This window comes from Manduca sexta, chromosome 26 (genome assembly GCF_014839805.1).
Source record: "Manduca sexta isolate Smith_Timp_Sample1 chromosome 26, JHU_Msex_v1.0, whole genome shotgun sequence".
Classification (NCBI taxonomy): Eukaryota; Metazoa; Arthropoda; class Insecta; order Lepidoptera; family Sphingidae; genus Manduca; species Manduca sexta.
Genome location: NC_051140.1, coordinates 4,477,481 through 4,491,230, shown reverse-complemented (window position 1 = coordinate 4,491,230; position 13,750 = coordinate 4,477,481). Strand labels below are relative to the sequence as shown.

The 13,750-nt window shown below is 34.6% G+C and overlaps 1 protein-coding gene across 2 annotated transcripts; it reads left to right on the top strand.

Annotated features, from left to right (window-relative positions):
* The first annotated feature begins 5,212 nt into the window (after positions 1-5,212).
* LOC115450998 (granzyme B(G,H)) lies at positions 5,213-11,340 on the top strand. Of its 2 annotated transcripts, XM_030179183.2 has the most exons (10): positions 5,213-5,310; positions 6,564-6,661; positions 7,086-7,159; positions 7,435-7,496; positions 7,670-7,833; positions 9,199-9,311; positions 9,625-9,777; positions 10,255-10,384; positions 10,652-10,784; positions 11,026-11,340. In XM_030179183.2, the coding sequence occupies exons 1-9, from the start codon at positions 5,232-5,234 to the stop codon at positions 10,757-10,759; spliced, it is 981 nt and encodes a 326-aa protein (XP_030035043.1). In that variant the 5' UTR covers positions 5,213-5,231; the 3' UTR covers positions 10,760-10,784; positions 11,026-11,340. The 2 variants fall into 2 exon arrangements, 1 of the variants encoding a protein (XP_030035043.1); XR_005113110.1 differs by lacking the exon at positions 10,255-10,384.
* The last annotated feature ends 2,410 nt before the right edge of the window (positions 11,341-13,750 follow it).

Here is a 13,750-nt window from a genome sequence, read left to right as displayed (position 1 = left end):
AAGCGGGACTGGCCAAAGAATTTTGTTTTAAAGCTTGTTCGTTCTGTTTCGGTGTTGCTACAAAATAAAAATATTTTACACGAAATATTTCCGTATTTTTTCCTAGAAATATATTCGAAGACTTTTTCGAGTAACGTTTTAGGAGAATATTAACTAATTTCATAATGGTATGTTCCATGTTTTTTTTTATATAGATAAGGATCCTTATTATTCATCGTCCGTAAATTGTATTCTTTATTAAGCGGCCGTTTATTTTACACATACCTGATTCGTAAAAAATATATTTAAAAAAATAATAATATAAGTTTTCAAAAAACCTAAATTTGATTTTATTTAAGTATTAAAACCCCATATTTCCTTTTAGTTATATGTCAGTTATACGTACCACCCTGGTAGCATCCAGAAAAGCTTTGTTTTCATAATGATACACAAATAAATATTCATTACACAATATAACATTTACTCTGATTAGTTTTAGCACGTAAGAACAAGTATAAAGTATTTTTACATTAACATAATCATGAAAATAGGTTGTGACCAACTGACATATCTGTCTACAGCATAGATTCGCCTGCTCAACTGATGTATTACCACTGTTTCAAAAAACCTCAGTAGTGGGAATTATTGCCTGTTGAATGATGACTAAGGTTTCCAGTGGCCAAAACGCCCTCCTCCTTGTCACATGTACCATTCTTTTACTTTGAAGTCAACAGCGCACCAATAATTCTTATGCTACTGCTGGTGTTAATAAAGTGGAGACCACTTACCATCAAGTGCTTCATTTACCGATTACCAGTCTAAGCAAAAACATAAAATATTCCAAAAAATATTATTAGCTACAATACATCTCTTACAGTATATTTAACCCTGAAAATGGAATGGCTTGAAACTATGTAAGTGTATATATAATATGCACTTATATACTCTTGACTTTTATTAATCAATTTAAAAAGTAATGCTATTTTGTGAAATCATTTATCTTAAATAAATACTATAAAATACAGATTTTTATTTCACTATGGTATCCCTAAAAATGATACCTGTCCACGCACACACACGTGCATGCAAAGCTTTCACAGGGAGTCGTGTTACACGAAAGGGTGACACACACCCACAGCCCGTGTTAGACAGAGAAAGGTATAAAGAATACTAAATTTTGCCTGCGGTTTCGACGCTTTCCGAATAAGCTCTTTGGTGTTTAACACCATAAATATATAAGATGGCTGGTGTGTATCTATGTAATGTTACGTACGTACTAAGTACTAATACTGCTCTATAAACGTTGGTATTTAGTTTCCGATCCAGAAATTAGTTTTGGAAGGTGCTGACGTTTATTTCTTGTACTAACCACATAGGGACAATTTAATTGGGTGGTTTCTATTAATTCAATTTATATAAATGGTATCTTTTGTATGTGAGGGCCCGGTTGGGTACGTGCAACCGCAAGGTCCACTGTTGTCGTCAACAGCAATATGCAACCACTACTGCTGAGGATTGTAAGACGTTATATTCAATATGTGATATAACACCTTATTTATTATAAATTCGGAAATTTTCGATAATGTTTGGAGGTTTGGATGTCAGAAGTAATGGCCGAATTTTTTGATTTGATTGAAGTTTCGCATAATATTGGCGCGAACAGAGACACGAGCAACACCTAGTATGCAGCATCTGAGGTTCTCCGGGTACGCACAGTTCAGTGCTTTATGATTTAAAGTCTTCAGATATTGTTACTTACTTGTGTAAGAATAAAATTATTATGTAACTTAATCTTAACAAGAGTAAATCTCGCCATAAGCTTTTTTCTCCGCAAAGTGTAAATCAAGGTTTGATTCAAATTAAAGGTTTCTTTTACTTTTTAGAGCATTTAAATAAAACCGCTTTTAAAAAAGATGTTTTACTGTTAATTTTTTTTTTAATTATTAAAATTTAATAGCAAGATTTGAGCCTATCAATTCGACCGTAAAACCATTAACCGCGACTCTAAATACCATCTTGGATCCGCTATCTTGAATTTTTAATTGCCAATAGTTGGTTGTTATGGGTCCCTACAACATTTATTTCAGCAACAACAAACTATTTCTTACCTATACCAAGTTCATCATTATCATCAGCCACATAAAGTCCACTGCTGCTCGTAAGCCTCCCCCAAAGATTTTAAGACGGACCTGTGGAAAGCGGCCTGCATCCAGCGTGTTCCTGCGACTTTTATCAATTCGTCTGTCTACCTTGCAGGTGGATGTCCAACGCCGCGCTTGTCGGTACGTGGACTTAATAACTTTGCTTAGTTATGACTCTAAAATTGGTGTGGCAGTCATCTTGTTTTCCACCATTCGGTTTTTTTTACCAATGCTAGAATTTTCGTCGGGCATGTTTTAAAGTTTAGCCGGGCCAGTGTACCGTCTCTTCGAAGAGTTGAAGGAAGATGATAGTTTATTTTTCATACTTTTCTCAGCAAATTATTTATATAATATGTACATAATAATATCAGATTCTGTGTTCATTTTTGAATTTTAAAAATAACCTTTTTAATTAAGTCAAATAAATAAAGTAAATAAATTAATTAATTTCATACCCATACTCACCATCTTGGGCAATTCGCTACATTGGAGTTATAATGACGTCACTTAATAATGCATTGTCATTCGAACTCAACGTGTATGCAATATTTAAACTCAATCGGTTGAGGAAAACTACTTTAAAATTCAGTTGCTAGATTTTTCCCGCACATAGTACATACATACATAGGTGTATATACATAAAAATTGCGAGTTAAAAGGAAGCTAAGTAAACCAATAAACAAAAGCTTATAAAGAAGCCCCGGCGTCCCAGTGGTAAAATCATTTTAAAAAAACCGAGATGTGATATTATTTTATTATTGAAAAAAAGTATGCGCACATAGTGCGCCTACTACCTACTACTACCTACCTATACACGGGTAGTTTTTATTTAAAAAACCACGTTAGAAAGAAAACGTACCGCTTACAGACTAGTGGTAGCGGCTTCTAGCTGGTCTTTGATTTAAATTTAATACTAGCGCAGTTTGTCAACCAGTTTTTAAAATGAAAAATATTACAGAGTTGCCCTAGTTTTGATGGCAAAAAATCATAAATTATCACTTATAATGACGGAGATTAGGTCTGCAAGGTAAGGGTGTGCTAGTTGTCCTGCTGCCTACACCTTTGCGGACACATGCGAGTCTGTATGTAGAGTAAAAAGAGCGACGAAATTTTTGCATATCAATATGATTGATAGTATGTTTAACACTTTGGGTAGTACTTACATTTGATAACTTCAGTTGATCAGTTCATTATGAAGACACATTTGTTTAGAATTATTTATTATGTGACAAACGAGTGTTTAGATGATTTTGACCGATAGGATGCTAACAATATTAATTATATATTTATTCAACAATAATGAACTTCTTATTGCGTAAATTTCTTTATTTTTTAGTAGTGTAGAATTGGTAGTAATTGTAATAATTAAATGTGAATATTGGTATTTGCATTAAATTATTAGTTAACAAATACTTTATAACAAACAATTAAACCTTCAAAAACCACTGAAAACCAAAAAATTATTTAATATGACAGATATGTATAGGTATACTGGTTACCAATTTTGGAGTTGATGACTTATTAAAATGAAAAATTATCGCAATACATTTGTATTTTCTTTTAACTAGCTTACCTAGGATTTCTAATCACCATCTGTGTATTTATGTGTAAGTAAGTTTGGTGTCACTATCAGAGTTATAACTATTGACTAAACTATTAAATGCTAATAAATAACGTCATTTAACTTTCGGCAACGATGCGGATGTTCAGTAAATCATTGGTTTTCCATGCGAAAACTGCGCCACATTTTCCTTGCTGTTTTTCCGACGGGACGATAATAAAATTTGAATAATACTGCGTGCTGGCGACTTTGATGTATTCCCACCACAATGGGGGGTGCTTTTGGCAGAAAAACGTATGGGCATTATGAACATCCGGTATAAACTGCCTAAATAAATGTTATTTGTTAAAAATTATATTTTGACAGTGGCGTTCAACAAAAAGCGTACATATTTTAGTAAAGGCGTTACATGAATATTTACGAATGGCCTGTGGATTGAAAAGGCCTTAGTCCAAGATTGATTCCCACCTTTATTAACACCTTATGAGCATCTCTTTTTACATGATCAACGTCAGTATTGTAACAGCAAAAGCAAACAAAGAGGCTAATCAACTATCTACCTGATGGTCATCACAATAGTCAACATCAGAAGAATCGTGACAGCATTGCTAACATTTCAAGAAGAAAGTCTGCAATGGAGTTGTCGGTCTTTCCGACCAGGGCGCTAGGGTTAAGGCCGGTAATTTTTACCGTGTAAAGAATCATAGTAATCTAACTTCTAAAAAATCTTAAGTTTGCAGGACTTACGGCAAGTCGCATGCGTTCAGAGCTATTCCAATATTCCCGCTGGTGTAAACGCAACTTAATGCGCAATAGTGTCTACATTACTTATTTAGTCTCTTTCACTTTTTTGTTATTTAAATATATTCTACACAGTCGGGATTTTAAAAAGTGGTTTACTAAACTAAACTAAACCACTTTTTAATAATTTATTTTAAGTTTAAGGTGGTAAAATAAATATTAAAATTTACCATCTGTCATTTATTACATAGGTAGGTACTAAAGTAAGTAATTCTAAATAATTACGTATCTACATTGCAATCACAATGTACATTTAAAAAGGTTTACTAATCTTGCTTACCACCTGGATGAACTTGCACAAAATTATTCTATTCCTACAATTATGAACATTTTGCACCTTACCTGCATATTCCCAGTGACCGCCCGTACCGTAAACTTCCGCTATAGAACTAGATTTTGTTAGTCACCACGCTTATTGTGTTATAAGGAAACCCCCTGTTACCTATTACTCATTCATAAATGATTGCCCTGCCCTGTATAAAACTGTATAATCAATGATTATAATATGGCAAGTAGCCACGTGCCTTGTACATGCATGTTTTTTAAGTACGCAAAAGGAATATAATAGGAATTAGTTGACGCTGAAATGTTTATTGAATCATCATAGCCCTCAGAAGTAAAATAAATAGTCAATTGCTATAAAGTGTACTTACTGATTATCCCCGTTCAACAAACTTGTATTCTGACATGAGAGTGTTCAAGGTTTCACTGAGGTGTCAGAGTGCGCTGAGCTCGCACACGGTTCAGACATGCAAGTGTCGGTGGTAGTGACTCTGTTACTGAAGCTATTTGTGGCCGATGCTTCAGAAGCAAATCAGCTTACTGAAGGTAATATACAATTGTAATATAGTAACGTATGTTATACATATTCTGGCTTACTAAGATTTACTTATATTGTACGGCTATCTTAAAAGGGGATAAAAAATCTTAAAGTATTAATTTGTATCATTGTCCCCTCATAATCAAGTCATCAGCATGTTTTCTAGTAACATGTTCAAATTATGTTATCATGCATTTTCTAAGCGGTTATCTTCTTAGACAATTCACTTACTTATTGGATTAAAATTTTATACCTAAAGTAAATTAAGTCAATGATAAACTATGAAATATTATTTAAAATTCGAAAACGTGTACGCTCTGTTTTATTTATTTTTTAAAATCTCTCTTATCTGGTGTTAATCAAGTATGTACCATGTAAGAACAAATGTATTGTTTATTTAATTTACTTATTAACGTATTCTATAGAGAACTAACTACAGCATGATGACAACTTGTATTGTAAACGTATGTATTTGCGTAGAAAACAGACTACTAGTGACATCAAAATTTATTGGAATAGGTAGCGCAGATTTCGCGCGTTACTAATTTCATGTCAGCATTACCACGATTTGTTGTAAGTACTTATGGGGTATGTTAGGTATATACATAAAGGTGATCTGACTAGTTTAAGCAGTGGCTTCGTACGGTTACCGCGATATCTAAAGTAGCGGTAAAGAGCGATTGACCTGGGATAGCCTTTACGATACATGACAGCAAGGTGCAAACTGCAGACATATTTTTTTATTGAAACTTGCCACAACCATTATTGTAGCGAACACTCTTAAATAAAAAAAATATAAATAAGTATTGTGCAGTGTAGGTACCATTAAACAGTCTGCAATATTTTGAAGTATTAGCCAATCCAAAATATTATTAATATCTGTCAAAAACTAGTATAAAGGAGGTCAGAGCGTCAGAGTATTGGTGCACTACCTACTGAGTTTCTTATGATATATTTATATCTAATAAAAACGAAGAAATACATTCTTAACTAACTTGTGACTAGATGTGGTGCATAGCTAAGAACTGTGAAAATATGTCCAGATTTTTCACCATGCTCATCTATTATTGGCGCTATTATTATTGAGGTTTGCAAAAACTGAACTTTTGAATCGATTTATGGCATTAACTGTACCTGCTTAAACAAATGACAAAAATATTTAGATTATTTTGGATAATTTTCTAAACCCGTTATTCCAGTAAAAAAAAAGGTATTTTATTAATTAAAAAACGCTGTAGACTACATATTTCAATGGGCGCAGGTTCTCGATGCGAAAGAGATGGTGTCGAGGGCACTTGTATCAGCATCTACAAATGTCAATCGGTGATCTTAGACATCAGAGACAAGAAGCCTCCGCCGGTGAGTTGTAAAACAATATATTTAGGACTGAACGATTCAAAGGAATAGAAAGAAGACGCATTACCTAATTACACACCTTGCTTTTAGGGGGGGGGGACGAATTACGTATGAAATAGCAGAAGCTCCCCCTCACCCTATGTGCGACATTAATTTTACACCCATTTCGATATATTATATGTTATTAAATATTATATGTACCAATTCGAATAATTTGATAAAAAAATACCTTGCTGTAATACCGTCACCAATATATTGCGGGCTCGTAACCATTTCCCTTCCCTAGCTGCTCCTCGTCTGATGAACACTAATAACATTTTTGAAAATAGTAATATTTTAAATGTATTTACGTAGGTCTCATATCAAAAGTATTAAATGACCTTGACTGGTGTTTTATTTTGTCATAAAACAAACTTTCTCTCCCCAGACTTGCGGCTTTCAAGGAAATAATCCTCTTGTCTGTTGCACCGACTGTATTGAAGATCGCGTGGCAAATATCAGGTATGATAAATACTATTTTGGTTGACAAAAACATTTAACATCAAATATAGACTAGGAGAAATGGAGCGAGCAGGAAAAAATAAATATCACCTATTGAAAAAACCGGAGAAGTGCGAGTTGGACTCGCGCATTGAGTACAAACATGTAGCTTAAGTATCTAGGTATATATAAGTTCAAACTTAACTTTGTTATTCGATCCCTTTACATATTTAAAGTACCAACCGCATATAAAATGTGAGTATTTTTCCATTAAATGACATGAGAGTTTGTTTCAGTTATGCCGTAATAGACAAAGCTGCGGGACTGTTATGGAAAAGAGACAAGAAGTTTTGGGACGGTAAGATACAGTGCATCTTATCCTAGGAATCATTAAGGGAGGCAAACGGGACATATTTTACCATACGCGTACCTAGTATTTGCGCCAGGGTTATTTGCGGTCAGGATAATAAGAAACTAGAAATTGTAAGCTAAGTTTTGGTTGTATAATGATTTTCTTTTGTAATATTCTAGTATGCGTGGATTACATCCATACTCTTCCCTATGAATGCAAGCTGCATGTAACCAGCGACGTCAAAAAGAAATGGTTTGCAGAAGAGAAATGTTACCACATCGTATTATTGCCGCGCGCGCCCGCCGGTGGGGAGGACACTAAGAGAGGCGAAAAGCCTTTCATGGTAAGAAATACGTAGGTAGATATAACTTGAAAAGTAGGTACTAGGTACTTGTTGCAGAATTCTCAATTTACAGAAAACTTGTTTTAAAACTTACAATAATTTTTCCTGTTAATGTTGTTGAAGCACCTGACAGTTTTATAAGAGCCAAGTGTCACGCTGCATCAATTAGTCGACAGTGTCTGCGCGACGCTAAGTTAGATAACTTCATGTAGTAAATAACAGTAATACATACAAAGAAAATCTATTTCTAATAGTACATTTACATTCGTCGGATGGCGAATCAGCCATCCATTATCTATTTTTAATTTCGATATGTTTATAACATAATTTATTTCTATTTGGAAATTACAAAGTAAATCTATTTTGGCGATTTTATCGCCTTTTTTATATAATAATTTTCTTCCGACGTTAATAAAACTTTGCAGCATTCCTGGTCCGAAACGGAGTAAGGTGTTGGTCATCCGAAAAGTCAAAATTATAATTTGCAAATTCTTCGAAACGTCGGGAGAAAATTATAATATAAAAAACCGTAATAATATCCGCAAAATAGTTTAATATTAATGTCTAACATTCGCTTAAACATAAGAAATCTATTACAAAGTAATTGACAACAAAGTATAGCTATTTAGAAATATACTGAGATAATTAAAATAATCTTCGAATTCTTTGTCTAACATTTCGTTAGAGGAAGAGTTCATATTCAGCAATATTACGAATATTGTAATTGCGAAATTTTGAAAGGATATTTAGGTGTTTGGATTATTGTATGTTTATTAAAAGTAAACGCAGAAACAACTAAATGGATTGTGATAAAATTTGGCAAATAGGTAGACCATGTCCTGAATTAACACATAGGCACTTTGTAACATATGTGCACTTTAAACCGTATATTTGCTTCCATGGGAAATGACTGAAAACTTTAATCAGATTTTTAAAGAGATGGGTTTGATGTCGTACTTTTTTAGGGTCTTTCGTAACGGAAAAAGCTTTTCACACGGGCGAAGCTGCGAACAAAACCTAGTTTCTTATATCTATATGTTATGTTATATTTTATAATTCCGAAGCTAGGTTTTGAAAACAGCAAATCAGCTCGGGAACTAAATACCTCCTAATAATGTATACCCTACTCGCGCCTCGCCTGGCTACTAGCACGTTTTTTTTGTCACCGTTCTGTAAAATCTTATCTTACCAAACTACTGCTCCTGCCCCTCGCATTGGCTGCCAATGTCGTGTTACAAAAAATTAGCCTTTGGTTATCTAGCTATGCCCTTAAGTACCTATAATATTAAACGTCGTGACGAGGGGCAGTGAGCATGGCTTATGTTTGAATTCGATAATCTTAAGCACTATTTATTTGATTTATAGGTGCTTCTAGGTTACGGCCCGAATGTAGATTCCGCGCAGTGGCTGTGCGGCGGCTCCCTCATCAGCGACCGCTTTATCCTCACAGCTGGCCACTGCGTCGCTGCAACATCTCTGTAAGAACGACTTCTCCAAATGACTTGTGTATCCGATTTATTTGGGTGTGAATATCGTAGTTCTGTTGGTTGTAGTAGTTAAACCTTGAAAATAGGCACCTATATTAAATTGATTCAAGTACAAGCTGCATTATCCTTAAGTGCTTTACGCCAGTATTTCTCCGTGGTAGGTACGAACCATCATCCGGGAACGGGACTGAAATGTCCGTAGACCCGCGAGAAAAGCTAGTTTGTCGTAAAGAAGACACTTTCGGCAATAGTTTTTGATCGTTATTTGCCTTTATCTTACATAATCTTGACTTCCTTTCCTCAGAGGCCCAGTAAGATTCGCGGCTCTGGGTGTATGGAAACGAGACGAGCCCAAAGAATTGTGGCAACAGCATATAATCCAGAAAATCATCCCTCACCCGGAGTATCGCCCGCCCCATAAGTACAATGATATCGCGCTGCTGAAGACTGAAAAACGGTGAGTATAGGTGTATACACATCAAACGTTACACTATTGATAGAAAAATCATTACTAAGTGTGGTTTGAGAGTTGTATTCCAACCTCCGACGATTTTCTTGACAGTAGGTTCTAGTATATAGAGTTCTATTGGACTATCCCTGCTCGTAAGATGGCCATACCCAACAGTGGGATACCCAGAGGCGGCATGGAGGCGGCCTCGAGCGGTGCCTTGGAGGCCCTTTTTTTATTATCTTATTAAGGAACTGTTTAAATCAGGGAACTTTATTTTTGTTCCACCCGGGGTCTCACGTCGTTTAGGGCCACCACTGGGGGACTTGGTATACAATTCAGTGGTATTATCATATTATTCATAAGAAATGCTAAATATTTCTTCATGTTACTAAATTCGATACACTTTCATTGGGTTTTTATTTGACTGGGCAGATGATATCATTTTTATATCAAAATAATCATGTGTTAAACGGCATGTCGCAGGGTCGAGTTCACTCCAACGTTATTGCCAGCCTGTCTTCACTCAGGCGAATATAACCCTTACCGTAGCGGGGAAGCCTATGGATGGGGATATCTGGGTCCTAATAAACCTTTAGCAAATATACTGCAAAAGGTAAAGAGTATAAATCTAGTATTATTTGGATACATTACCTCCTGCCTGGCTTTATTTACGATCCACTTAAAAAGGCTGTAATTTCTGTTGCTTTTGCTTCAGCCACCGCACGTAAGGCTCCATGCAGACGCTGTCAACTTGTTCGTTCATTAACTGCCTCAACAAATTTATCAAATAGACACGACACACGAAATCATCTAAAACGATGGGGGTCGCATTTTAAAGTTTTTAGAAATACTTACCACTTGACAAAATTACTATTTTCAGGTGACTTTAACCGAGTTCACTGAAAAGGAGTGTGCTCTAAGGTACCGTGTCCACCGGCACCTTAGGCATGGGTACAACCATACCACTCAGATGTGCTTTTGGGGATAAGGAAAAAATTGTCGATACGTGTGAGGTACGAGTTTACTTAAATTATATATATTAAGACCAGATTAAGCTAAAAATGAATCGAAAGCCGTTAATGCAGTGGGCTAGGTGTGTTGTAATACACTTAGCTTTTACACCCCCAGAATCGTACATATAGAGAAATCATAAAATTAAAAAAGCAATAAATGAATTAACAAACCTATTATTATTAACTCCAAAAGCCAAATTATTATCATCTAATATTAATTAACCTGCACGCTTTTCTCCAGGGTGACAGCGGAGGTCCTCTCAACAGGCCTGGCGGGGAAATATCCTACTGTGCGTATACCATCATGGGCGTGACGTCATTCGGGGTCCCGTGTGGACACAAAGGTAGTGCTGGGATCTACACGCGAGTCTCGTTCTACCTGCCTTGGATCGAGAGCATAGTATGGCCGTGAACATCCAAAGTTAAAAAAAATATATATGGCACAAGTATGCTGGCTGTCCATATCGACTCAGAAGAAGACTGAATAATATGTTAAGCAAGATTTGAAGATTGTAAACGCTAGTATGAAAGTAGCAATTTCAAAATTAAAAACGAAATAAAGATTATTACAAAATAAACTTTTTTTTTTTTAATGTACCTACTAATCAATCAAAACGTGATTCGTTATTTTGTTCGGCCTTGCTATTATATATCTGTTGCGCAGCATTAATGAATAGTGGCTTAATTCTTACCGTAAGTTTATTACCCGCGAGCGGCCATACTTCTCGAATAAGGTGAAGAGTTTGTAGAGTTATGACTTGGTAGAATTTTTACAGTTACCTCTACTTGGGATTTAATAATTTTGTAACAGTAAAAGCGTTATAATAATTATTTTAAATTTTGACACCATACTTGCATGTAATATTTTGAATGATATCTATATATATAAAAATCAATTGCTGTTCGTTAGTCTCGCTAAAACTCGAGAACGGCTGAACCGATTTGGCTAATTTTGGTTTTGAATTATTTGTGGAAGTCCAGGGATGGATTAAACGGTGACGAACATAAATAATAAATAACGGAAAATACTAAAAACGACAATATAAGTTTTCAATACAAAATGTTCCTACCTGTCAAACATTTCATGTCTTTTCTCTTTTTAGAAATAAAGAACTGTAACATATATATAGATGTATTCAGAAATAAGTCTGTTTCATAGTTGTATTATGAGGTCCGATTTCTTTGGTTTATTTTGTTCAAATACAAAACATTTCAGAAATAAATAAAGTGTAAAAGTGTCAGTGGGTTCTTAAAAATAGAAAATAAATAAATAAATTTCAAGACTATTATTAAAATCTATCATCAATTTGTCAGTGCGTGAGAACTTTATTTATCGTTATTGTCGCAAAATGCCACGGAGAAGATGACTTAGATAGTCGAAGTTAATCAAATGTACGACGAGCTACTTCACGTGCAAACCGTATTCTCGACTAGCGAGAGACAGATAATGATAACATACGTATTGTATGGCAAAATTGTGTTTCACAATAAATAACAATAATAAATGTATGTAGGTGATACGAAGTTCACCGGGTCATCTAGTCTATATATATAAAAATCAATTGCTGTTCGTTAGTCTCGCTAAAACTCGAGAACGGCTGAACCGATTTGGCTAATTTTGGTTTTGAATTATTTGTGGAAGTCCAGGGATGGATTAAACGATGAAGAAAATAAATAATAAATAACGGAAAATACTAAAAATGACAATTTAAGTTTTCAATACAAAATGTTCCTAGCTATGAAACATTTGATGTCTTTTGTCTGGCTATCACATATATGTAGGTGCGTTAAGAAATTTGTCTGTTTCATAGTTGTAATATGAGGTCCGATTTCTTTGGTTTATTTTGTTCAAATACAAAACATTTCAGAAATAAATAAAGTGTAAAAGTGTCAGTTGGTTCTCAAAAATAGAAAACAAATAAAGAAATTTCAAGACTATAATTAAAATCTATCATCAATTGTTCAGTGCACGAGAACTTTATTTAATGTTATTGTCGCAAATTGCCACGGAGAAGATGACTTAGATCGTCGAAGTTAATGAAATGTGCGACGAGCTACCTCACGTGCAAACCTTACTGCTGATTAACGGGAGAGAGATAATGATAACATACGTATTGGTATGGCAAAATTGCGTTCCACAATGAATAATAATAATAAATGTATGTAGGTGATACGAAGTTCACCGGGTCATCTAGTCTATATATATAAAAATCAATTGCTGTTCGTTAGTCTCGCTAAAACTCGAGAATGGCTGAACCGATTGGGCTAATTTTGGTTTTGAATTATTTGTGGAAGTCCAGGGATGGATTAAACGGTGACGAACATAAATAATAAATAACGGAAAATACTAAAAACGACAATATAAGTTTTCAATACAAAATGTTCCTACCAGTGAAACATTTCATGTCTTTTCTCTTTTTAGAAATAAAGAACTGTAACATATATATAGGTGCATTCAGAAATAAGTCTGTTTCATAGTTGTAATATGAGGTCCGATTTCTTTGGTTTATTTTGTTCAAATACAAAACATTTCAGAAATATTTATAAAGTGTAAAAGTGTCAGTTGGTTCTCAAAAATAGAAAATAAATAAATAAATTTCAAGACTATAATTAAAATCTATTATCAATTGTTCAGTGCGCGAGAACTTTATTTGAGAAGATGACTTAGATCGTCGAAGTTAATAAAATGTGCGACGAGCTACTTCACGTGCAAACCGTTCTCTCGAATAGCGAGAGACACATAATGATAACGTACGTATTGGTATGGCAAAATTGCGTTCCACAATGAATAATAATAATAAATGTACGTAGGTGATACGAAGTTCACCGGGTCATCTAGTATAATATAAATCTTTACTTGTTCAGACTTATTTGAACGAAGTATGTTGTAGGTATGGTATCTTAAAATAAATAAATAGACACTTGCCATGCCATGGATGACCATGTTTTTAGAAATACTTACCACT

Coding starts and splice junctions, on each gene's coding strand:
- LOC115450998 (XM_030179183.2), top strand. CDS start 5,232: ATGCAAGTGTCGGTGGTAGTGACTCTGTTACTGAAGCTATTTGTGGCC. Junction 7,160..7,434: donor GATCGCGTGGCAAATATCAG/GTATGATAAATA, acceptor AGTTTGTTTCAG/TTATGCCGTAATAGACAAAG. Junction 7,834..9,198: donor GAGGCGAAAAGCCTTTCATG/GTAAGAAATACG, acceptor TTTGATTTATAG/GTGCTTCTAGGTTACGGCCC.